This window comes from Elephantulus edwardii, unplaced genomic scaffold (genome assembly GCF_000299155.1).
Source record: "Elephantulus edwardii isolate Elephantulus edwardi_28Jun2011 unplaced genomic scaffold, EleEdw1.0 scaffold00100, whole genome shotgun sequence".
NCBI classification, from domain to species: Eukaryota; Metazoa; Chordata; class Mammalia; order Macroscelidea; family Macroscelididae; genus Elephantulus; species Elephantulus edwardii.
The window spans coordinates 25,084-49,914 of NW_006399850.1; the positions used below are offsets into that span (position 1 = coordinate 25,084).

A 24,831-nucleotide genomic window follows, 5' to 3' on the forward strand; every position below is an offset into this window, starting at 1 on the left:
TGTGTGAATATACCACAGCTTCTCTATCCATTTGTTTGCTGATGGGCACTTAGGTTGTTTCCAACTCCTTGCTATTGTGAACAAAGCCATAATAAACATGGGTATGTGTATATCTGCTTGGGTGGCAGTTATGGTCTCTATGGGGTATAGTCCCAGTATAAGAACTGCTGGGTCAAACGGTATCTCTCTCTGCAACTTTCTGAGAAAACGCCATACCACCTTCCACAGTGGTTGCACCATTTTACACTTCCACCAGCAGTGAATAAGGGTTCCCGTTTCTCCACAGCTTCGCCAGCATTTGTTGCTTGCTGTTCTGTTAAGTTTTGCTATTCTGCAAAGAGGGGTACGATGATATCTCATTGTTGTTTTGGAGGTGAAGCTTTATCATCTTTGTCTTTGAAGTGTACTCTGGATTCACTTTCTCTAAGATATTGTTCTTTTGGTAGGCCATGGGATGTTTACTGCTTTTCTCCAATATCACAGCTCAAAAGCATCAATTCTTCTGTCATCCTTATTCACTGTCCATCTCTCAGATGCACAGCAAGTGATTGGCAAGACCACGGCCTCAATCAGACGTACCTTAGTTCCCCCAAAAGACATCATTACTTCTCAATAACTTGTACATATCCCTAATTGCAGACGTTCCCAGTGCAATACATCTCCTGTTTTCCTAACTGCTGGTATTAACGGTGTTAATTGTGTATCCAAGTAAGATGAAGCTGTTGACAGTTTCACTCTTTGCTCCATTCACCTACTGGTCCAATGGTGAGAATTTTTGTTTTGACACTTAGATGCAGTCTCTATTGAAGCTGTATTCTTCTGCAACAAGTGCTTCAAGTCCACCTTACTTAAGCAAGCAAAGCTGTGCCATCTGCATAACACAGGATATTGATCAATTTCCCTCTGATCCTGATGCCATATTCCTCTTCAGAGTCCAGCTTCCTGAATAATTTGCTCAGCATACAGATTGAACAGGTATGGGGAGAGAATATAACCCTGACATAAACCCTTCTAATCTTAAACTATGTAGTGTTCCCTTGTTCTGTCTGCACAACAGCCTCCGGGTCTAGGTACAGGTTTCACATGAGCACAATTAAGCCCTCTAGGATTTGCATTCTTCTAAATGTTAGCCACAATTTATGATCCACATAGTCAAATGCCTTTGCATTGTCAATAAAGCACAAATAGATATTTTCCTGGTATTCTCTGCTTTTAGGTAGAATCCATCTGACATCAGCAATGATATCCCTGTTGCCACAGCCTCTTCTAAGTCTTGCTCGAACTTCTGGCAATTGCTTATCCATGTCCTAGCTGCTTTTGAATGATCTTCAGCAGTATTTTGCTTAAATATGATATTAATGATATTGTTCAATAGTTTCCACATTCTGTTGGATCACCTTTCTTGGGAATGGGATCAAATATGGACCTCTTCTAATTCACTGGCCAGACAGCTGTCCTCCAAATTTCCTGGCATAGACTTGTGAGCACATCCAGGGCTGCGTCTGTTAACTGAAACAAGTTAATTGGTATCCCAATGATTCCTGGGGCCTTGTATTTTTCAATGCAGCTTTAACTGCCTCCTACATTACCATTGGCTCCTACTCATATGGTACTTTGTGATTTTTTTTTTTAAATGACTTTGTAAAATTTTTCAGTCAGTTCTTTTTGCTACAGTGATTCCGTGTATCCCCTCTATCTTATTTTGATGCTTTCTGGGTCATTTAGTATACTGCCCTAGAATCTTTCAATATTGTGACCTGAGGCTTAAGTTTGTTTTTCAGTTCTTTCAGCTTGATAAATCAAGAGCAAGTTCTTCCCTTTTTATTCTCCAATTCCAGCACACTGAACATTTCATTATAATACTCATTTTGTCTTATCGAGCTATCCTTTGAAATCTTCTGTTCAGCTTTTTTACTTCTGCATGTTTTCCCTTTTTTACACTCTAGTGTAGTTTTTAGAGGCTCTTCTAACATCCATTTCAGTTTTTTCTTTCTCTTGTCTTTGTAATGACTTTCTGCTTTCTTCATGGATGATTCCTACAACTCATTTGGTCTCTGATCATTAGTGTTCACTGACTCAAACCTGTTCTTAAGATGATCTTGAAAAATCAGATGGAATAGGTTCAAGGTCATATTTTGGTTCTTGTGAACTTATTTTAATTTTCTGTGGCCTCAATTTGAACTTGCACATGACTAACTGATGGTCTGATACACACTCTGCCTCGATCTAGTTTTGACTGCAGATATTGAGCTTCTCCAACAATTTCTTCCACAGATATAGTCAACCTGATTGCTATGCAGCCCATCAGGTAAGGTCCATGTGTAAAATCTTGTGTCTTTTAAAAAAGTATTACACTGAATAAATATTTGAAGATATAAAATTCATTCTATTTCCAGCCTCATTAAAAATCATGCCCATCTTTTCCAACTACAATTCCTTCTTCACTATTTCCAACTTTTGCAATCGGGTCACTAATCATCATTAACACATGCTGATTTCAGATTGCAAGATTTGATAAAAATTCTCAATCTCTTCCTCTTTAGCTTTAGATGCAGGAGTATGTATCTGAATGATGTTGTATTAATGGGTCTTTCTTTTATGTACGGATAATACCCTACCACTTATGTTTTCAGGATAATGTTATGTGCTGTCAAGTTGTTTGCGACTCACTGTGATCCAAAGTACAACAGCTCTGAACCCGGCTCTCTCCTAAGCCAGCCTTATTGTCTCTCACACACCTAGGTCCATTACCCCATTCACTGAGTCAATCCATCTCATCCAGGGTCTCCCTCTCTTTTTTTTTTAGCCAAATTAAAAAAGTTTATTTCGAGTTCGAACCCGGGCTCCCGCGTGCTGACACAGCAGCATCCACCCAAGAGCCGGTCTCCCTCTCTTGTACTGTCCCCTCCACCCTCTCAAGCATGATGTCCCTTTCCAAGGACTGGTCCCTCCTTTGCAACATGCCCAAAATATGTCAGGTAGAGCTTCAGAATCCTTGGCTCCAAGGAGCAGCCTGGTTTCACCCTCTCCAGGATAAACCTGTTTTTTCTCCTAGCCGTCCATTCAGTACTCTCCTCCAGCACCACAGCTCAAAGGCAACAATTCTCTTTCTATTATTCTTAGTTATTGTCCAGCTCTCTGATACACAGCATGCAAATGCAAAGACCATGGCCTGGATCAGGTGCACCTTAGTTTCCAGAATGACACTGTTGCTCTTCAGTACTCTGGAGCTGTCCCTGGCAGCAGACTTTCCCAATGCAATTTTGACTATGAATGCAGTACCATTCTTCTGTTTTTCATTCCCAGAATGGTAAGTCATATGATTATCTGATTCAAAGTGGCCAAATCTAGTCCATCTCATCTCACTAATGCCTAGTATGCTGATGTTCATGCATTGTTTCATTTTTTAAAAATTTCTAGTTTTTCAACATTCAAGCTACATACATTCTATGTTCCAATTATTAAACAATGTTTGTCATTATTTTTCCTTATTTCAACTGACTTCCAATCTGGCATCTACCATTACACTACTGTAACTATCCGAGTTCCTCTACTGTTCATAGATAGGGTTTTCAGAGGCCTGTTATTTAAGAACCTAGGTTGATTAAATCAAAACAACCTACCTACATAGGTTGTTTTGATATAATCACTAATCAGGTGTATGTTTTTTGTCTTTTGATTTAACTATCAGTTGTGGGCTAAAAGCCTCTTGTTTAAACCAATTAGGACCTGGTGGGTGGGCCTTCATGATTAAAAGTGGAGGGAGGCTGGGGGGCTGCTTGAGAGCTTTTTATTTAAAGCACTTGGATTCTGGAAAGTAGGCTGTTTTGATTTAATCAACAATCATGTGTAAGCTGGTGTGAAGACTGATTTGCTAGTAGAGTTACAAACTAAAGTGGCAGTTTGTTGTGTTTGGGGAGAGCATTGTTCTAACTGACATAGCACTTGTCTGTCAGTTTGCTGTACTGATATAATTTGTGAGTTGTTGTGATACTGAAAGCTATGCCATTGTTGTGTACGAAAATAAGCCATGGGTTTATATGAAAAGCTTAGTTTTCATAAAAACTCTTCATTGATGTCAAGTCAGAATGAACTCCATTGGATTTCCTAGGCTAAAAATTGCACAGATTTTCTGAGAGGGAAAGACTGTCTATCTTTTTCCCTCAGAAATACTGGACAGTAAAAGGTTCAGCTGTTGGGTTAGTAGTATAACTCCCTAAAGACTGTGCCAATAGAACTCCCTTAATTTTCCTTGTCTATGCCTAATTCCTTTATTATATTAAAAAAAAAACAACCCACCAAACTTCTATTATAGAATATTATTTTATTTTTTTAAAAATTAATTTTAAGGAAAGTTTACAAAGACTTAGGGTTTCCAGTCATTCATTGTTGTATTTTATTTTTTTATTGTTGTTGTTTTTTTGGTTGTGTGCCGTAGAATTGGATTTGACTGGCACAGAAGGGGACTGCCACATCTCCTCCAGCAAAGCATCTGGTGGATTCAAAGCATGTGCCTTAGGGATTGTAACACATCTTCTTGCCATTAGTAAAATTATTTTATAAAACAGGTTTTTTTATTATTACCTCTCTTAATAAAGCAACATTCCTTTGGGCCAGATAACAGAATAATCAGTAATAATTTCTTTAACTTTATCAGCAATGGTTCAACACCTTTGTAGTTTTTTGTTCCTATAGCAAAAATATATACATGATTTAGGCAGAGTAGCACACAATATATCAGACTGTTAACTAAAAAGTCATGAGTTTGAAAGATGGTAGGATAAAGATAAGCATTCTTCTCAGATTTCTAGTTTTACAGCCCTGGAAACCCGATGGGCCAATTCTACTCTGTCCTGTCGGGTTGACAGGAGTTGAAAATGATTTGATGACAACAGGCTTTGGAAATTTATCAAACTATATTTACAAAACATTTAACTTATGGACATGAATAATATAAAAATCAAGCTTTTAAAAGCCCCATTTCCTGTTCTGCACTTTGAAAGGATCATTTGCATACATTATTTTGTAACCTAATGCACTGAAAACAGTGTCGTGGGTTGAGAGTTGGGAGGAAAACATGAAACAATGAATGAATGGAAATACAAGTTTTCTGTAAACTTTTGTTAAAATCACAATAAAAAAATTATTAAAAAAATAAATTAAAGGCAAAAGAATAAAAGGCAGAAAAACAACCCACCAGTCGTTCAATGAATGGTGCACATCTACCAAATGTTGACATATTTCAGTACACATGAAAAGAAAAAAACTAAACCATACTTATTAATATTACAGTCTCATAAGGGAAGTCTTTAATGGGAAGCTAGATCACAGGGATGGGTGCAGGCTTTCTGAAATTCTAACCTTGAAAGCTTGAAAATTTCATTCTGGCACAAACACTGTCAATTATGTTCCTCAAAGTGACAGGCTCACTAAATGCTTTTTAGGAAAATATCTGCCAAACATATAAGCCTAAATAATTATAGTCTTTCAGTCATTTATACAGGCAAATGTGATGCTCTATTAAAACAAAGGCACCTAGTTCAGTTGTACCTTGGTGACTACTAACTTGAATTAAATACGTTTTCCTATAGAGAAGCATGGTACCTCAATATGCAGCAAATATGCTTTGTGCATACTTCTCATTTCATCATTCAGAAGAGAAACTGATGTGTACTCAAGGTTAATTTATAATAACAATGTTTATTGCTTCTACATCAAGTGTATCCTTAAATGAAATTTATCATCATTTTTAAAATTCTGAGTGCACAATACGAAACATACAATGACGACAAATATAATTTGTCTTGAATCATGGCAAGAGGCCAGTGATCTTACCTATATTGCTTTTGGATCATCAGTCTAAATGTTAGCATAGTGCACAAGGTAAAGTATCGTAATATTATGAAAACAGTTTTAGCCTCAGATTCCCTAAAGGGTATTACAGACAAGTTTCATAGGTCATAGTTTGAAAGCCATTGCCCTAATCAACAATTACAAACCATAAATAGAACTACTTTATAATTGTTCCATTAAACATTTTACATTTTAATGAGAGGGGAAAAAATCTTACTTTTGTGTGATCTTGTCATTCTATCAGATTTAGCAGATGCATCCTTCACTCGGTTATGATATTCTAAAAGGAAGGTTCGCTCATGTTCAAAGAAATCATCTACATCCTACAGAATCAAAAGGAAAAAAAAATTCATTCATATGCTTAGGTATCATTAGATTTAGAAAAGATCATCAGTAAAATCGGTTTCCTCTAAAAGTCAGATGTTCTATTTACTTGAGTGTGTTAGAACTTCAATAGAAATATACTGCTATTTACTGAAGAAGTCATTGGCTGGCCCCTGGGGAGTGCCACCTGCCTGTAAGGAGAGCCACCTGCCCCTTGGGAGTGTGCTGCCTGGTCCCTGGGGAAAGCTGCCTGGTGTGTATGAGGAACTTTATCTAAGCCACTTTTCTCCATCACCTCCTCCAGAACACCTATAAGTAACACCTCCAAAGCCCTTCTCTATGTAACTCACAAATCTGTTCACTATGGGTTTGCTCCCTTTCCTAGAGGTAAACCTAACACTGAGTCTTGTTCCAGAGCCTAAACCCTGAGCCCAGTTCCAGAGACAAAAGGGAAATATAACTGCCAGCTAAGGAAGCAAAGGTGGATGGAACCACAAAGTTCAGCCAGCCACTTCCACTGAATTCACTCACAGCAAACACCTTGCAGTCCAGAGGGCAGAAAACGTCATAAATATCTCCTAACAGAACAAGAAGGCATGCAGCTTCAACTCAAGACCACCAGTCAAGTGTTAAAGTGGACTCCCCTTCCCCTTCATCTCAACTTCCCTGTTCAGCATAAAGTAGCTAGAGTCTGCACCCCTATTCCCAAATGGGAAAACCACTAATGAAAAAGACCATCTGTGTTAAAAAAACCCCCAACAAACAACCAGTGGACTATGCCCAAGATTATCCTTCTTCAGTCCCTGCCAGATCATTCTTATTTCCTTTATCCACTTCCTCCACTAACCAAATTGTGCTACCCTGTGATTTCATCCCTACCCATCCTCACCCTTCTTTCTGCTCCTACCTCTTATCTCCTTGGATCTTCATACATCTATTTTTACAATAAAAAAACACCAAAAACAAAGCAAAATGTTTTTGCAACTTTTAAAAATTATTATTAATTTTAATGAAACTTACAAATTTTTTTTTTTAAAAGAGAGATTCTTGCCATCAGATTTACCTCTCCTCCCACCCCCCGCCAAAAAAAAAGTCACTGGCAAGTTTGTAGCTCATGGTGAAAATTTCCCATATGGTTCATCCACAGAGACTATGCTCTGAAATATGTTCCTAATTATGTTTTGCCTCTATAACAAATACATTACGCCAGTGAAAGTGATCAATTGTTTCTGAGCACAAAGGAACAAATTCAAGGAGAAATATAACCTATTTAACTTATTCTATAGGTTAATGAAGGTCTACGACTCAACAGCACTTAACACCAACACAGAGAGAGATCGGTGGGCCATGTGGATAGAAAATTATGCTACCAAGCCAAAGGTGGGTGATTTAATCTGCAGCCCTCAGGCAGGCCTGGTTTTTACTGATTTTGGTCAAACATTTTTCTAAGTGGAATAGTTATGGTCTGTGTATTTGTTGTTCAGAGGTAACTCGTGGTTGCTGTGATGCTAAATACTTGTGACACCCATGTGTCAAATGCGATAATGGTTACCCATGATCGACAGTGTTTGGTGGAGCTCCCAGGTTAAAACAAGCTTGGAGGGAGGAATGGAATCCACTTCCGAAATAGCTTGCCTCTGGAAAACTCTATGAACTTGTAGAAAAGATGAAAGTTATACAGCTGTTCAGATCTTTTGTTCACAGGGTCACTAAGAGTCATGTACGACTTGACGGCACTTAACAACAACAAAAGCCAATGAAGAAGGCTGCCTTATTAACTAAAGCCCTCTCAAGAAGTCCCGGAACTCTGACCAAACTGGCTAATTGAAAGCAATTATACAATTAACTACTGCCTTCAATTCTTTCTTGAAACAAAGCTTGTTGCTGCCGGGTGTCACTGTTCACAGAAACCCTTTAAATACATCACAACTGCCCCAACTGGGTTTCCTTGCCTTTACAGGAACAAACCACTAGGTCTTTCCCCACAGAGGTGTTGGCAGGTATAACCATTAAGCCTTCTGGTTAGGAGGGAGCTCTGGTGGCCTAGTGGTCAAGGAGCTGTGCTGTCAATCTAAAGGCTTGCAGTTCAAATTCACCAGCTGCTCCAAGGAAGAAAGATGAGCAATCTCCTCCCAATTTATAGTCTCTGAAATATGCTGGGCAGTCAGTTCTTGTTGTCTATTCCAACTTGTTGGTAATGAGTTGCAGGTTTGTTATGGCTTTTTTGTTGTTGTTAGCAGGCAAGAGTTTACACACTGTACCACCAATGCTCCTTAAAACAAAGCTAGGTATAAACTAAAAACCAAAATTAACAGTATTCTCTCTTCTAGACTAGCCAACTACTGAAAAAGTGTCAAATGATTAACTTCAGAACGGCAAAAGAACACAAGCAGCTAAAGTTACTGCTGTTAGCTGGGGTTGAGTCATCCCTTATTAATGGGAACCCAAAACATAACTGAACAAAATAATGACCAGTCCTGTGGCATTCCACATTTTGCTGTGGACTGGATTACTGTAATCTCATAGGGTTTATATTGGCTGATTTTATGAAGTTGACTGCTAAGCTTTTTACCTAGTGCATTTTAATCTGGAAACTTGGCTAAATATTGTTATCATAGCAACATGTAACCCATCAGTAACAGATGTGATGGCCATGCATGTATCCAAGTCAGTACAATGACGATAAAATCTGAGTCTCCTAAGAAGTTAAGAATGCCATCATTAAATCCCAGAAGCTCATGAAACGAAAGCTGGTACTGACAAAAATGTCATTTTAAATCTCCAGTTCATATATGCCAATTTCCTTAACTGTAAAAACAGGGGTAATGTTGTTAATAGCTGTTGTCAAGTCAAGTATGACTCAAAGGGACACTTGAAACAACAGTCTTGAACCTTGTCCTATCTTGTGCCATCCTCATCAACTCTGATACACTTGAATCCATTGCTGCAGTCAGTGTCAATCAGCTGTAGTGAAGATCAAATAAAACCAGCATGTTGTAAACATTCAAAAAATGCTAGCTACTACTTTGCAAATAAGCCTAACAAAATCCTAACTATGATAACTGTTTAATTCTTATTGGAAATAAGTCAAGGACATGCAATGCCAAAATATCAACTGACCTGTCTCTGAAAAATAAAGAGTATGAACCAAGTTTTACTGCAGACATATCTGTATAAACATGCCTGACTTGCTCTACACTGCAGCTCTGTCTTGAATCCAGAAGGATCCTGTGTGTATGTGATGAACATTCCAGTCAAGATACTGTTATTTTTTCCTATACTCTTCTTGACCCGCTGCCTCACAGGAACCCCTTGACCACATACAAAGTCCATACCTGTAACAATCTACCCTATAGAGGCCAAATGCATGGGAAAGTCCAGGCAACATGTAGAAGGCGGCTTGGAAGTGAGCAAAGAAATATGAAGTTCTAACATATGAAGCATGCCTGGTTAGGAGAAATGAGTCATAGATTCCATGTGGGCACATGCCTTGGCTCAGAAGCCTTCTCTACCCTTGGAGAAGGGAGCCCTTTAGAAAGGGAAGTTGGGGCTCTGGTTTTCCTGGTATAAGGATTTTACTGTACAAATTTTTTAAAAAATATTTTTTATTAATTTGCATCCAGTCATTCATATACACCATCCTTTGTACATATATTTTGTTTTATACAATCATTCATATAATTTATTTTATATAATTACCATTTATATACCTTGTTTTTCCAAACCTCCATGAACCTTTCCCATTATTTCACCTACCCTCCACTGACTAACCTCTACTATACCAGTGATTTTCCTCCCTCCTTCTTTTTCTGCTCCCTTTCTCTTTCCCTTTTGAACATTTATACATCTTACTTAGTTATCCTTTTTTACAATGGTGACCTTATGTAGTACTTGTCTTTACACGACTGATAAATTTCACTCTGCAAAATGCTCTTTAGTCTCCCAAGTTATATAGTATTTTACGAAATTGTTATTCCTTCCTGTTATGTGCTCTCAAGTAGACTATGACTTATGGTGACCCTATAAACAATAACCCTGAAACCTGCCCTATCTATCTCGAGCCAATCTCACTGTCTCTGATGCACTAGCCTTCACTGCCACACTCACTGTGTCAATTCACCTCATCCAGGATCATCTTCTCCTGTGCTGCCCCTCCACCCCTACAAGCATGATGTCCTTTGCAAGGACTAGTCCCTGCTGTCAACATGCTGAAAGTATGTGAGACAGAATTTCAAAATCCTTGCCTCTAAGGAGCAACCTGGCTCCAGCTCCAGGACAGACTGTTAGTGCTGTGTAATACTCCATTATGGGAATGGACCACCAAAGTTATCTTTTATTCCAAAGTAGTCTTTTGTTCACCTATAATCTCAGTCTCTCTCCTTAAAAGTACATTTTCAAACCATTAACTATTAATCAAATAAATTCTTACCTTTACTCCTGAAACAATTACTCCATCTGCCGATTTAACCATGTTTTTAAAGAAGTCTTCAAGTTTTTCTTTTTTATTTTTTCCTCGAACACTCAACTGAAACAAAGGTAATTTAACTTCTTTTTAGGTTATAAATGGAAAGCAATGTCTTCTGTATTCTTTGACCAAAAACAGCAATCTCAAAATGTTAGTTTTATGCACACCCATGTTTATTGAGGCTTTGTTCACAATAGCAAGGAGTTGGAAACAACCTAAGTGCCCATCAGCAAACGAATGGATAGAGAAGCTGTGGTATATTCACACAATGGAATACTATACTGCACTGAAAAACAAGGAACTCATGCAATATTATTCAAAATGGGTGACCCTGGAGGACATTATTCTGAGTGAAGTATCTCGGTCACAAAAGGACCAATACTGCATGGTGCCACTGCTGTAAAACAGGACTGACCTTGGAGTTAAGGGGAGACTGAGAAAGATGGGTTCAATAATGTATACTGCACTGAAACAGATGAGGGAAAAAACTGTTTAAAAGGGATATGTGATTAGGTATTTTTGTCATGACGGGAGTCCAGAGAGAAGGCTGCACAGTTGAGTGGACCTGGGGGAGGGATTATAAAACAATGAAAGAATTTTTCTTTTACTTTTCTAAGGGGGGGGGGGAGAAAAGTACAACAATGAATGAATGGAAATCCAAAGTCTCTGTAAATTTTCATTGAAATTAGTAATAAGTTAAAAAAAAAACCTCAAAAAAAAGAACTTAGTAAATTTGTAGAAATTAAAATTAAAAAAAATAAGATCAATATCATAGGCTTAAGTTAGCTGAGATAAACTGGTACTGACTATTCCGAATAAGATAAACAATCTACTCCTCCAAGAATGACAATTCAAGAGGAATGGTATTGCATTCATTGTCAAAAAGATAATTTCAAGATCCATTTTTAAGTATAACACTGTCATAGCCTTATGTTTACTACTACAACTCTAATTCAGATTTATGCACCAACCACTAATTCCAAAGATGAAGAAATAAAAGATTTTTAAATTGATCAAAAACACAGTCAAATTACTTTGTTAATTACAGGTAACTGGAATGTAAAAGATGGAAACAAGAGAGCGCCAGCAAGTTAGGAAAATGGCTTTGCTGATACAAATGACACTAGAGATTGTATGACAAAATTTTTTAAGATCAACAACCCATCAATTGGAACTCTCTTTTTTCAACAACATAAAAGGTAACTATACATATGAACCTTGCTGAATGTACTATTACAAGAATCAAACTGACTCCATTTTTTAAAAAAAGATGGAGAAGCTTGCTATCACTAAGCAGAATGAGAGAGAGGCCAAGTGCAGAAGAGACCATCTATTGCTCATATACAAGCTCAAGCTGAAGTTGAAGAGAATTAAAACAAACCTACAAGAGCCAAAGTAGAACTGAATATATCCCACCCAAATCTAGAGACCATCCCAAGAACAGATTTCACACTGAACATTTAGGACTGAAGATCAGAGGAGCTGTTAAATGGCATGAAGAAGATAAAGCAAATTGCCACTAAAAAAAAAAAAAAAAGGAAAGCCAAAATGAGCATCAAGAGACTCTGAAACTTGTTGAATATATACTGTAGCTAAAACAAAGCACACAGCAGCTTAGTGGCAAGGAACTGCAACTACAATCCCAGAGGCGCAAGGTTCGAACCCACCAGATGCTCTGCCGGGGAAGGAGGGACAATCTCCTCCTGTACCAGTCAGATCTGATTTGACGGTACACGTGCACACACACAAAAAATAAAATAAAAAAAAAAGAAAAAACTAGTATTTAAAAAAAACAACAAAAAAACCACAGTAGCTAAAGCAGACAGAAGAAATGATGCAGTAAATGAGCTAAACAGAAGATTTTAAAAGGCAGCTTGAGAAAACAAAGTATTATTTTAATTACATTTTAATGAAAGTTTACAGAGACTTTGGATTTCCATTCATACATTGTTGCACACTTTCCTCCCTACCCACTCCTCTCCCCAGTTCACTTTTCTCTTTGAAGAAAAAAAAATTTTCATTGTTATACAATCCCCCCAAGTCCACTTTGTTCTGCAGCTCTTATTACGAACTCTTGTCATGAAAAAATCTAATCATATATTCCTTTTAAACAGTTCTCTCCCTCATCTACTTCAATGCAGTATACATTCTTTATCCCCTCTTTTAAGTTCCCCCAACCCCAATGTCAGTCCCATTTTACAGCAGTGGCATTATGCAGTATTTGTCCTTTTGTGACTGAGATATTTCACTCAGCATAATGTCCTCCAGGGTCACCCATTTTGTATATTTCATGAGTTCCTTGTTTTTCAGCACAGTATTCCACTGTGTGAACATACCATAGTTTTCTCTATCCATTCATATGTTGATGGGCACTTGGGTTGTTTCTAACTCTTTGCTATTGTGAACAAAGCAGCAATAAACATGGGTGTGCATACATCATATGGTTTCTTTAGGGTGTATTCCCAGTAATGGAATTGCTGGGTCAAATGGTATTTCTATTTGCAACTTTCTGAGAAAGTACCATATAGCTTTCCATAGTGGTTGTACCGTTTTACACTCCCACCAACAGTGAATAAGTGTTCCAGTTTCTCCACAATCTCACCAGCATTTGTTTGCTGCTCTGTCAAATTTTGCTATACTGGGGTGAGATGGTATCTCATAGTTATTTTGATTTGAATCTCTCTTAGAATTAGGGATTTTCAGCACTTCTTCATGTGTTCGTTTACCATCTGAATGTTTTCTTTGGTGAAGTGTCTGTTCATATCTTGTGCCCATTTTTAAATTGGGTTGTTTATCTTTTTGTGGTGCTCAAGTATTCTATAATTTTTTTTCATTTACTATTAATTTCAATGAAAATTTACAGAGACTTTGGATTTCCATTCATTCATTGTTGCACTTTTCTCCCCTCTCAACCTTCCCCCTCCCCCCCCCAGTACACTACCCTCTTGAAAAAGTAAAAGAAAAATTCTTTCATTGTTTTACAATCCCTCCCCCCAGGTCCACTCAACTATGCAGCCTTTGCTCTGGACTCCTGTCATGACAAAAATACCTAATCACATATCCCTTTTAAACAGTTTTCTCCCTCATCTGTTTCAATGCAGTATACATTACTGAACCCATCTTTCTCAGTCTCCCCCTAACCCTGAGGTCAGTCCTGTTTTATAACAGTAGCACGATGCAGTATTTGTCATTTTGTGACTGAGATACTTCACTCAGAATAATGTCCTCCAGGGTCACCCATTTTGAATATTGTATGAGTTCCTTATTTTTCAACGCAGCATAGTATTCCATTGTGTGAATATACCACAGCTTCTCTATCCATTCGTTTGCTGATGGGCACTTAGGTTGTTTCCAACTCCTTGCTATTGTGAACAAAGCCTCAATAAACATGGGTGTGCATATATCTGTTTGGGTGTCCGTTATGGTCTCTTTGGGGTATAGTCCCAGTAGTGGAACTGCTGGGTCAAATGGTATCTCTATTTGCAACTTTTTGAGAAAGCGCCATACTGCCTTCCACAGTGGTTGCACCATTTTACACAAGGGTTCCAGTTTCTCTACAACCTTGCCAGCATTTGTTACTTGCTGTTCTGTTAAATTTTGCTATTCTGACTGGGGTGAGATGATATCTCATAGTTTTGATTTGCATCCTCTTAGAGCTAGGGATTTCGAACATTTCTTCATGTGCTTGCTAGCCATTGAAAGTCTTCTTTGGTAAAGTGTCTGTTCATATCTTGTGCCCATTTTTCAATTGGTTTATTTTATTTACTATTATGTTGTTGCAGTGCTCAAGTATTCTCTAAATTCTAGGTCTAAGCCTTTTATCAGACATGTCATTACCAAATATTTCTTCCCAATATATGGCTTCCCTCTTTACTCTGTTGGAGAAATTTTTGGATGTGGATAGGGATTTTTTTCATAAAAGGTCCCATTCATCTATTTTATCCTCTTTCAGTTATAGGCCAAAGTCTTTTAATGAAATGTGCAAAGACCGAGAGTTAGAAAACCAGATGGGAAGAAAAAACTTGGCATTTGTCAAGCTGAAAATACTGAAAAAAATTCAAGACTAAAGTTGCAATACTGAAGAAATCTATGGGAAAAATATTGAATGGTGTAGGAAACATAAGAGGGATGGCACACACACAAAAGATGGCAGAAATCCACAAAGTCATAGTGTCAACAAGAACTGGTCTATCTTCAACCATTTGAGAAGGCAACATATAATTAAGAACTGATGCTATCTATGGAAGAGGTCCAAGCTGCACTAAAGTTCCAAGAACTACCAGAATACTCAGTTTTTAATAAATAAGTGCAAAGGTGGAAGCACTCAATCAGTTATGTCAACACGTTTGGTAGATCTAACCAACTGACTGGGAAGAAATTCCTTTTATCCAAAGGTGATCCAACAGAACACAGAAATTACTGACAAGATCAGTATTACAACTGCAAGTTAATATTTTTGCTGAAGATAATTCAGTAATAGTTGCAGCAGTACCATCCCAAGAAATTGCCAAAATCAACCTTTATACATAAGAGGAGGATGTGGAATGAGGGATATCAGTATTGATGTCAGATGGATCTTTATTAAAGTAGAGAATACCAGAGAGATGCTTACCGGCATTTTTTTTTTTTGCTTACCGGCATTTTTTTATTATGCACATGTATTCAAGTACATGGACCATAACAAATTACAGAAAACATTGCAAAAAATCTGAACTTAAGAACATTTAAATTATGCTCATCTGAACCTGGACACAGGTCAAGAAGCAGTCATAAGAATAGAAGGGGAAATTGTGTTGTTGAAAATCTGGAAAAGTGTGCATCCAGGTTAGGGTTATATCCTTTACCATATTAATTTACTATAAACACTGATCAAATAATCTAAGAAGGTGGATTAATATAGGTATCAGAATTGGAGACTGGAGGAAGAATGTTGCAGTTGTCCCCAGGGCTTTAAAAAACCTGATAATGTCTAAAGTGACTGGATCCTATAAGACTCTGGGCCTGATCACAAAAGCCCATACCCAAGTTAATTAACAGGACCCCTGCTTCAAATTCCAAGCAAAATACCATCTTCCCTAGTCTTCCCTAAAACCCCCAATAAAAAGGTCTTTGACTGGCAGAGCACTATTTTGACCTTCTCTGGGTGTGGCCGCCTGTCATCTCTCTCAGACCACACTTTAAAGGCCAGTTTCTGGGGACCAACTTCTTTCTTTCTCTTTTGCTTTCAACTTTTTTTTTTTACCTTAAAGAGAAGACTCACTAACAACCTGCAGCAGGCAGATGATACAAATGAGCTTGTGGAAAAGTGAAGAAAATGTGAAGTACTTATTTATGAAGAATATAAGCTACAGCTTTCTGCATGTATTACAGTTCAATGTTGTTGTTGCTGTTATGTGCCATACATTTCAATATAATTATAATACAACTGAGTTAAAAGATCAGGCATTGAGGAGCTAAGGACATCTAGATGAACTATTGTAAGGTGCCATCAAGTAACTATGACTCACAGCAATCCTGTGAACAAGAGATCTGAATGTTGTGCTATCCTGCACCATCCTCAAAATCTCAGATATGCAAGAGCCCATTGTTAGGTCACTATGACAATCTCTTGTGCTCAAGACCTTCCTCTCTTCCTCTGACCTTTCACCATTTCCAGCATGATGTTCCTTTCCAGGGACTGGCCCCTTCTGACCACACGCTCTACCAAAAAGCAACACTGTGATAAATGGAGAAAAGATTTAAGTTTTCAAGGATTTAATTTTACTTAAGTCCATAATCAAAGTCCATGGAAGCAGTAGTAAAAAAAAATGTATTCGGCAAATATGCTGCAAAGGCCTCTTGAAAGTATTCCAAGACTAAAGCGCACTTGACCCAAGCCACTGTATTTTCAATTACTTCATACGCATAGAAAATCTAGATAATGAATAAGGAAAACCAAAGAACAGATTCATTTGAAGTATGGTGTTAGTGAAGAACACTGAGTATAACAAATCTGCCAAAAGAATGAACAAATCTGTCTTAGAAGATGTACAGTCAGACTACTCTTCAGAAGCAAGACAGGAAGACCTGCTATCACATACTCTGGACATGGTACCTGGAGAAAGACATCATGCACGATCAAGGAGAGGGTCAGCAAAAAATAGCAAGGCATTAAACAAGATAGAATGACAGTGACTGCAAAAGTGGGCTTAAGCATCACAGGCATTGTGAGGCTGGAACATACTCAATGGTACATCATCATCATCCTCACTTGTTAATTTAACAAATACTTATCTTACCAAAGAGCTCTGGTGATGGAGTGTGCTACATATTGCACTGCTATCTGAAAGCTCAGCAGTTCAAATGAACCAGCTGTTCTTTGGAAAATGGGTGGTCTTCTCCTGTAAAGATTTACAGCCTTGGAAACTTGGATGGAGCGGCACTATGAGTCAGAAATGACTCAACAACAGTGCATGGGTTTATTTTACATTATAATTGCCACACACAGTTTTAAAATCACGAGGATTTAGGGATACCCTCAAAGATCTTAAATTTTAGTGACTAAGGCAGATAATTTATGAAATGATCTTGAAAATACTGGTAGGTGCCTCAAGTTTTCTACAATTCACAGTGACCCTATGAATGACAGACCTGAACTTTGCCCTATCCTGTACCATCCTCAAGATATCAGTCATACTCAAGCTCACTGTGTCAATCCATCAAGTTGAGGGTCTTTTTCTTTAACCCTCAACCTTTGCCAGAATGTTGTCTCTCTTCAATGATTGGTTCCTTCTGAAAATATGATCAAAGAAGGTGAGATGAAGTGTCACCATTTTGCTCTTAAGAGCTCTCTAGCTGTACTTCTTTCAAGACTAATTTGTTTGTTCTTTTGGCAGTCTACAGTATAGTCAATACCCTTAGCTAACACCACAATTCAAAGGCATCAATTCTCCTTCAGTATTCTTTCTTTACTGTCCAACTTTCAGATGTATAGGAAGCAAGTGGTGCTGAAAAAAATAGATGTATCATTTTAATGGTGTTAAGTGTAGCAGTGATGGCATAGAGAATTAGGAAAAGGAGCTACTACTACTTTATCTAGCTCAGGTGGTCCTTCAATCATATTACCATGACTCACTTCATACAAACACTGTTCTACCAAATTACCACTGAAGCTTTAGCCCTGATCAAAGATAAATGCAAGCAAAAAAAGAAGTAATGACAGGGTAGAAAGTGAGCAGTGGTTCTTTCCATGTGTACTTTTGTAGCCTACTCATGAATTATTTTTAAGTTGTTTATAATTAATAATCTAGTCTATAATGTTCAATTCCTAGTTATTTACTTTAAATGCCAGTGTTATAAATCACATTTATACCTACAGAAATATATTTTCCATGCTCAAGGCACTATATTTCTTCAATGCTGAGTGACCTCGTATCCTTTTTAAATAATTAGCTTCCTCTATTATTAGACTATTGTTGTTGTGCACCGAAGAGTTAGAACTGACCCATAGCTGACCCTCTAGAGGGTTTTCAGAGGCAGTTAATCAACAGGAGGAGAATGCTCAGACTTCTCCCATGGAGCACCTGGTGGCCTTGAACCACTTGCCTTCTGGTTTGCAGTGCAGCTTCTTGTCACTAGGCCACCAGAGCTCCATTGTTAAGACTAAGGACATTAAAATATCTATTGAAATCAAGTCACAAAGGAAAATGAATGTATAGAAAATTCTTTGATATTAATATATCAGCAAACAACTTCTAAAACTGAGTTACTGTCCTCCAATTCTAAGTCTCAAAATTTTAACACTCACGAACAACAACAGAAAGTCTTGTCAGCAGGTTTAACATAGAAATCTTTAAAAATCAACCATTTCAATAAATTTCTCTTCTTGCCCTGTAACACAATTTTCAGGCAGGGAAGGAGGAAAGAAAATTAGGGATGATTAACACTGAAGATGATCAGTTAAACTTAGTTTTAGAAGACTCGAGAATAAAATTTAAGAGATAACAATAAATTTTACTATCTCAAATTCAGGGTGAAATACAATGTGCCATGTACTAACATGATCCAATATAACTTATTCAATAAATATTCTATTGCTACTTAGTACTGTAAAAGTATCATTTTCAACTGCATTGAAAAACAATGATCACTTCAAGAAAGATCTTCAATGGTTTTCAAATACTCTTGACTCTCAACTCTAAACACTGACTTAATCAATTCAGTTTAATACTCACATCTTGATTATATTCCAAGAACACATGGAAGTTTATGTCTTTTCTCAAAATAGGATGAGCTGCCACACGACACAGGAATACTTCATGCATTGCAACTGTCTTCTTGAATATTGCCAAATATTCACTAGAAACAATAAACAAATTTAAAGGTAAGGAAAATCAGCATCAACTAGAAAATTATCTTCAAACCATTTTTCGGCAAATACTTTCTGGATTATTCCCAACTGCTAAATTAGAGACATCAAAATATAATTCATGTAAACAACGGCCTTAAAGTGTTAATGAGGAATATAAAACTCAGCTCATGCTAGTTAATATTACTTTTTTGTTAATATTACATTTAAATGTTAATTTTTAAGCTTCATCAACCTTTCTATTTCAAAAAAAGTACACTAGTAAACTATATGACCCAACCTTAATGACTAAATTTCTAGCTAACTGCAGCTATTAAATATTTCAGTGCAAAAAATATCAAAACCAAAACCACGGCAATCATATTTTTTTAGTTATTCTTAATTTCATCTAATGACCCAAACACACAAAAAAGAAGCACACCATGGAGAATTTGACTTTTGCCATTACATTTAAGAACAGTGTTTAAAATATTTTCTTATTATGAGTGATTATATACATGTTGGTTTGGAAAAAGCAAAACAAAACAAACACTCAAGGAAAAGGCCAGATATTCTTGCTTCAACTACGTGCAAGGAGGATAAGTTTTACATACCAGCCAACCAGCAGGATCAATGTTGGGAGAAGTTTGATCTCTGTGAGGGTAGTCATTCAGTGAAGACAAAAAAGAAGGATGCAGAGGATGGAGGTAGCAGTAGAATAAACCCAAGGTTCTCTGTTATCCAACCCCTAACCAGACCACAAAAGAATCATGATCAGGGCTACTGGAAAATCACAGACTCCTCAATATTAATGTGCTCTGCTAATTTCCAGTTTCAGTCTTATTAACTATAAGCATATATCTGTCTGCTATCAGACTACTTGCATCCAGAACTGACAGAATTCGTAAAATATCTTTCACCCTGCTGATTTCTTTTCAAGAAAATTTTGAATTCTGAAGAGTTGTCTAGTAGCAATGTGAATATACACTTGAAAACTGAAACTAAGTGGAAGAGAAACAGAAATTTACAAAAGGGGGGGAATGGCCTGAAAAAGAGCAATGGAGATGACATGATGCAAGGAAAATGATTTCCTTATACAGCTCTCAAAATGCAGAGAAACAGTATAAAACAAATTCAGTGTTCAATAAAAGGGAGATTCTGTATTTAACAACAAATGCTCTAAAAAGGAAATAGATTTTTAAAATGTTTTAAAAATGATTCAGTACACTTCTATTAAGTATGAAACAATAATCTTTTAAGAAAAACATTTTTAATCATTGTCTCATCACTGTGTATTTATTTTTTCCTGTATCGGCAGAAGCCAGAGGCAAAGAAAAAAGGAGAAGGAAATTTTATAAACATGCACACACTTTACACACACACACACCAATAATATATGCAAAGAATTGCTCAGTGCACATTTTCATAAGAAAAAGAAGCAGTAGTATGCATATACTGAACAAAGAGACTTAGGCTGGCAATGAGTAAGGCCTTCTAAAGAACATAAAAACAGACCAAATATTACATCTCACTTTAAAAAACGGTTTTTCCCTTTCTACAACTTTTTGTAAGCTTTAGAATCCACTGTTTTGAAATGTCAACCATCTATTTAAGTAATAATTTAAAGAATTTTACAACGCAGACAATTATCCTATAATTTTCCTGTAGGCCCTGATCATGATCATTTACAAGGCTGTGTGGCTTAACCCTGTATCATCCTGAAAGGGTCACTGTGATGACATGATTAAAAGATGGGATATCAGAGAGCACACATACACATAAACACACACACACACAAAAACGTTTTAAACAAGCTCAATTCACCAAAGCAACAATTTTTTTTAAAAATCACATACGCTTCCAGTTCCTGCTTCATCTTTGTGAATTCTTCCTTCGTCATTGACCCTTCGCCTTCTCCCAGCTTCTGCAATTTTTCCCTTGAAGCATCAAAATCAGGTCTTGGTGGTGCAGGGGGAATCTATAACAAAGCCAAATTACCATTTCTTTCTAGTACTTGTACTAAAGGCTTCATAAAAGATCACACATTGAGGAGCTAAGGACATCTAGATGAACTATTGTTAGGTGCCATCAAGTGACTATATGACTCACAGAATCTTGTGAACAAGAGATCTGGATGCTGTGCTATCTTGCACCATCCTCAAAATCTCAGATATGCTAGAGCCCACTGTTAGGTCAATATGTCAATCCCTTATGCTCAAGATCTTCCTCTCTTCCTCTGACCTTTCACCATTTCCAGCATGATGTTCCTTTCCAAGGACTGGCCCCTTCTGACCACATGCTCAAAGTATATGAGACAAGACTTGACCATCCTCAACTCGAAGGAGCATCCTGGTTGCACTGCACACAAGACAGACTTATTCTTTTGGCAGTCTGTGGGACTGTAAGTAACTCTCTTCTACAAAACCACAACTTTTAGGCACTGATTTTGTTTCTGTCATCCTGACTCTCTGTTCAACTTTCAGAAGCACAAAAAGTGGCTTGGATCAGGCACACTTTGGTCTTTAAATGGACATACATGCTCTTTAGCACTTTGGAGACGTCTTTTTCCCAATGCAGATTTACCCAAGGTAATACTTTTTTGATTTCTTGACCTAAGTTCAGGAATATCCAAAATTAGGCTCGAGAATTTAACTAATCCTTGAAATTACTAGAAGGAGCTCTGGTGGTGTAGGGTTAATAAACTGTGCTGTCAACCTAAAAATACCATTTTAATCTACCAGCTGCTCTGTGAGTGAAAGATGAGCAACCTCCTCCAGTGCAATTTATTGTTTCTGAAAATGGCTGGAGGGTCAGCAATGGGTTGGGTTTCAACTCAAAGGTATTCAACAACAGAAATGATTGTGCTCCTGTGCTGCAATCCATAGGGAGTGGTCCTGCTAACTCAAAGACTGTACCTTCATCTTTAGTGGTGTGACTCCACCTAGAGAAAGACAGGCAATCTCCTCCCATTTGATTTTATGGCCTCAGAAATACAATGGAGAGTCAGCTATGAGTTGATTCCAATTCAACGCAATGTGAGAAAGAAATGATCCTTAAGGTTCTTTACATCAATGAAGAAATGCAACATAGCACTACTTCACTACTTCTGGTTTTATGACAGTAATTCCTAAATTTCAGACTGTGTGGCAATTCAGCGTCCTCAAATGTATATAAACATATTAAGCTTTCATGTACCAATATGCTCATAAATATAAAACTGTACTAATTTAACTATTTTAACCTTTAAATGCATTATTTCCTACTACTGTAGAGAGGGTCACTATGAATTAGACCACCCATGCATTTTAGTCAGAGCTGTCATTACTATCCAATTATAGTATGTGAATGAATATGGCTACCAAGTATGTGTACCATTTTTAAAAAGTATATACAATGCATGGTTAATACAGACATTATTTTTAATTATCATATTTTAAGTTATTTACACGTATGGTTAAACATAGATGAATTTTTAAAAAATAAAGAGTTTTGAATTCATGCTATTGTTTTTATATTTGTTTTCTTGTTATCAAATACTAACAATACAATTCAGCTAGGAGTAGTAAAAAAGGACCTGGACTGGAGAAAGAAATGCCTTAAAAAGAAGCAACTAACAAAAATGTAAAAAGAAAAAAAAAAAAGAGAACAAGAAAGAGACTAATGACTAACTTAACTGTATACTGTAAGGGAGTAAGTACACACTTGATTTAAATAAAAATACAAGATCTAGAAGAGAATTATAATTTAAAGAAAGGATATAAGGAAATCTATCTTAGGAAGAAGGATCTACAGGTAAGACTTATTTAAGGGAAAATGAAGGAAAGTAAAGACAGTAAATTGGGAGAAAGGAAGGCAGATGAGGGAAAAGTTAAAATATGAACAACTACAAGAAAATTTTATATTAACTTTTGTATTTAAAAAGCAGTGGCAATCTCCTCCTGTACAAGTCAGATCCGATTTGACGGTACACACACATACAAAATAATTTAAAAAAAAAAAAAAAGCAATAGGAAGAAGCAAACCAATATAAACTAAAAATTAATGGGGTGGTGCCACTAGGTGGTGGAGTATGTAGAAGACACGAGGCAACAAACATTGCCAGAGGGAGTTGCACCAAACTAACCAAATATAAAATTTTTGTGCAATGTTTCAGTAGAAATTTATTATTTTTTTAAAAAAAACATTGCTGTAGTTACACAACAAAAACCTCTTTTGCTAAGTTCAGCTCGTTCTTAGGTGCCACTGAGTTGAGTACAACTTACAGTGACCTTATGAACAAATATCTGAACCCTGTCCTGTCCCTGCATCATTATCAATTTCTGATACACTCAAGCCCACTGCTGCAGTCACTGGGATAATCCATCTGGTTGAGGGTTTTCGTCTCCTTTGCTGTCCCTCCACCTTTCAAAGCACCTTCTTTAAATTCAGCTTACATGTATCAATATACTCATAATTATGAAACTATACTGATTATTTTAACATCTCTTTAATATTTTTTAAAGCAAATATATTTAAAATCCAAGCTTTGGTGAAAGTAGATTAAGTTTCAATTGATGTCACAATTTCATACACCATACAGAGAGAGGGTCACTATGAATTAGACCACCAATGAACTTCAGTCCTAACCGTCACTATTATCCAATTACAATAATGCTTTGAGATCAGATGGCTGCATCTGCATACATGGTAAACATGTACTGTTTTTGCTGTTGGCTATTTTTCCACTTGCTGATTCTGTCAAATTTCCTGGTGTGTTAGCTATAATATGACAGTAATTAGCATTTTTGGACCTATATAAATAATTTTTTTGAGAAAGAAGTAGTAATTAGGGGAAAACAATGTCAAGTTTTCAACTCAGAAATAAAAATACAAGTATGTTTATCATATATTATTTTACGATTAAAACTAGCGATAAATATTACTAAAGATTCTGATAGTATGGTATGGGAGAAGGTCCATAGTAATGGGCAATACTAATCCTAGTGACACTACTGCATCTCACTGAGAATCTATATGCAGGTTTAACTCTGAGCACTGCATCTTCAAAGGTATGTAAGACACAGTCTTGGTCTGAGGAGGATTTAGTGTACAGAAGGAGACAGTAGAAAAAAGTGTCATTAGACAGGAGAGTAGAAACAGAATGTGAAGAACATGCTACAAGTAGTTCACCAAAATCTGAGCTGTACAAAGAAAAAGCACCAAATGCTTGAAAAAAACAAACAAAAGGGTGGAGACAGAAAAGAATAATTTCAAGAAACACAAATGAAACCAAACTTCAGAATCTTAAATGGGATCTAGAATTGAGGTAGGATAACCATCTATTCTTGACTATTCTATCTAGGTGTAAACTGGTATTAGATAATCTCTAACTTTACAACTCTAGATTGTCTGACCTACCTAATGCTTCAAAACCACTATGGTTTCTAACTTTTTAAATCCTAGGACAAGTCAGTGTCAATAATAAGAATTTAAATTTAAGTTTAAATAAGTGCTGTTGTTGTTAGGTGCAGCATTGCCGGCGACTCATGTACAACAACCCTAAATAATGCTCTATTCTGTGCCAACCTTATTGTCTCTGACACATCTACCCACACTATCCCATTACCCCCATTACTATCATCACTGAGTTACTCCATCTCATTGAGGATCTTTCTCTCTTGCGCTGTCTCTCCACCTGTCCAAGCATGTCCCTCCCCAAGGACAGGTCCCTTCTTGCAACATGCCCAAAGTATGTCAGACGAAACTTTAGAATCCTTGCCTTCAAGGAGGAACTGGATTTCACCCTCTCTAGGATGTGCCAAGAAATCTGGAGAACAACCACTTGGCCAACTGACTGGAAGAGATCTGTATTTGTTCCCATTCC

At 37.0% G+C, this 24,831-nt stretch overlaps 1 protein-coding gene across 1 annotated transcript in view; it reads right to left on the minus strand.

Annotated features, from left to right (window-relative positions):
• Positions 1–24,831, minus strand: part of LOC102855369 (sorting nexin-6-like) — a gene marked incomplete at its 3' end in the record, with an annotated part of 61,330 nt that overhangs the window by 14,468 nt on the left and 22,031 nt on the right. The window contains exons 5-8 of the mRNA XM_006891574.1: positions 20,825–20,946; positions 18,856–18,979; positions 10,607–10,702; positions 6,071–6,176 (exon numbers count right to left, since the gene is read on the minus strand). Coding sequence (XP_006891636.1) covers positions 6,071–6,176; positions 10,607–10,702; positions 18,856–18,979; positions 20,825–20,946 — 448 coding nt within the window. The remainder of the gene's footprint in view (positions 1–6,070; positions 6,177–10,606; positions 10,703–18,855; positions 18,980–20,824; positions 20,947–24,831) is intronic.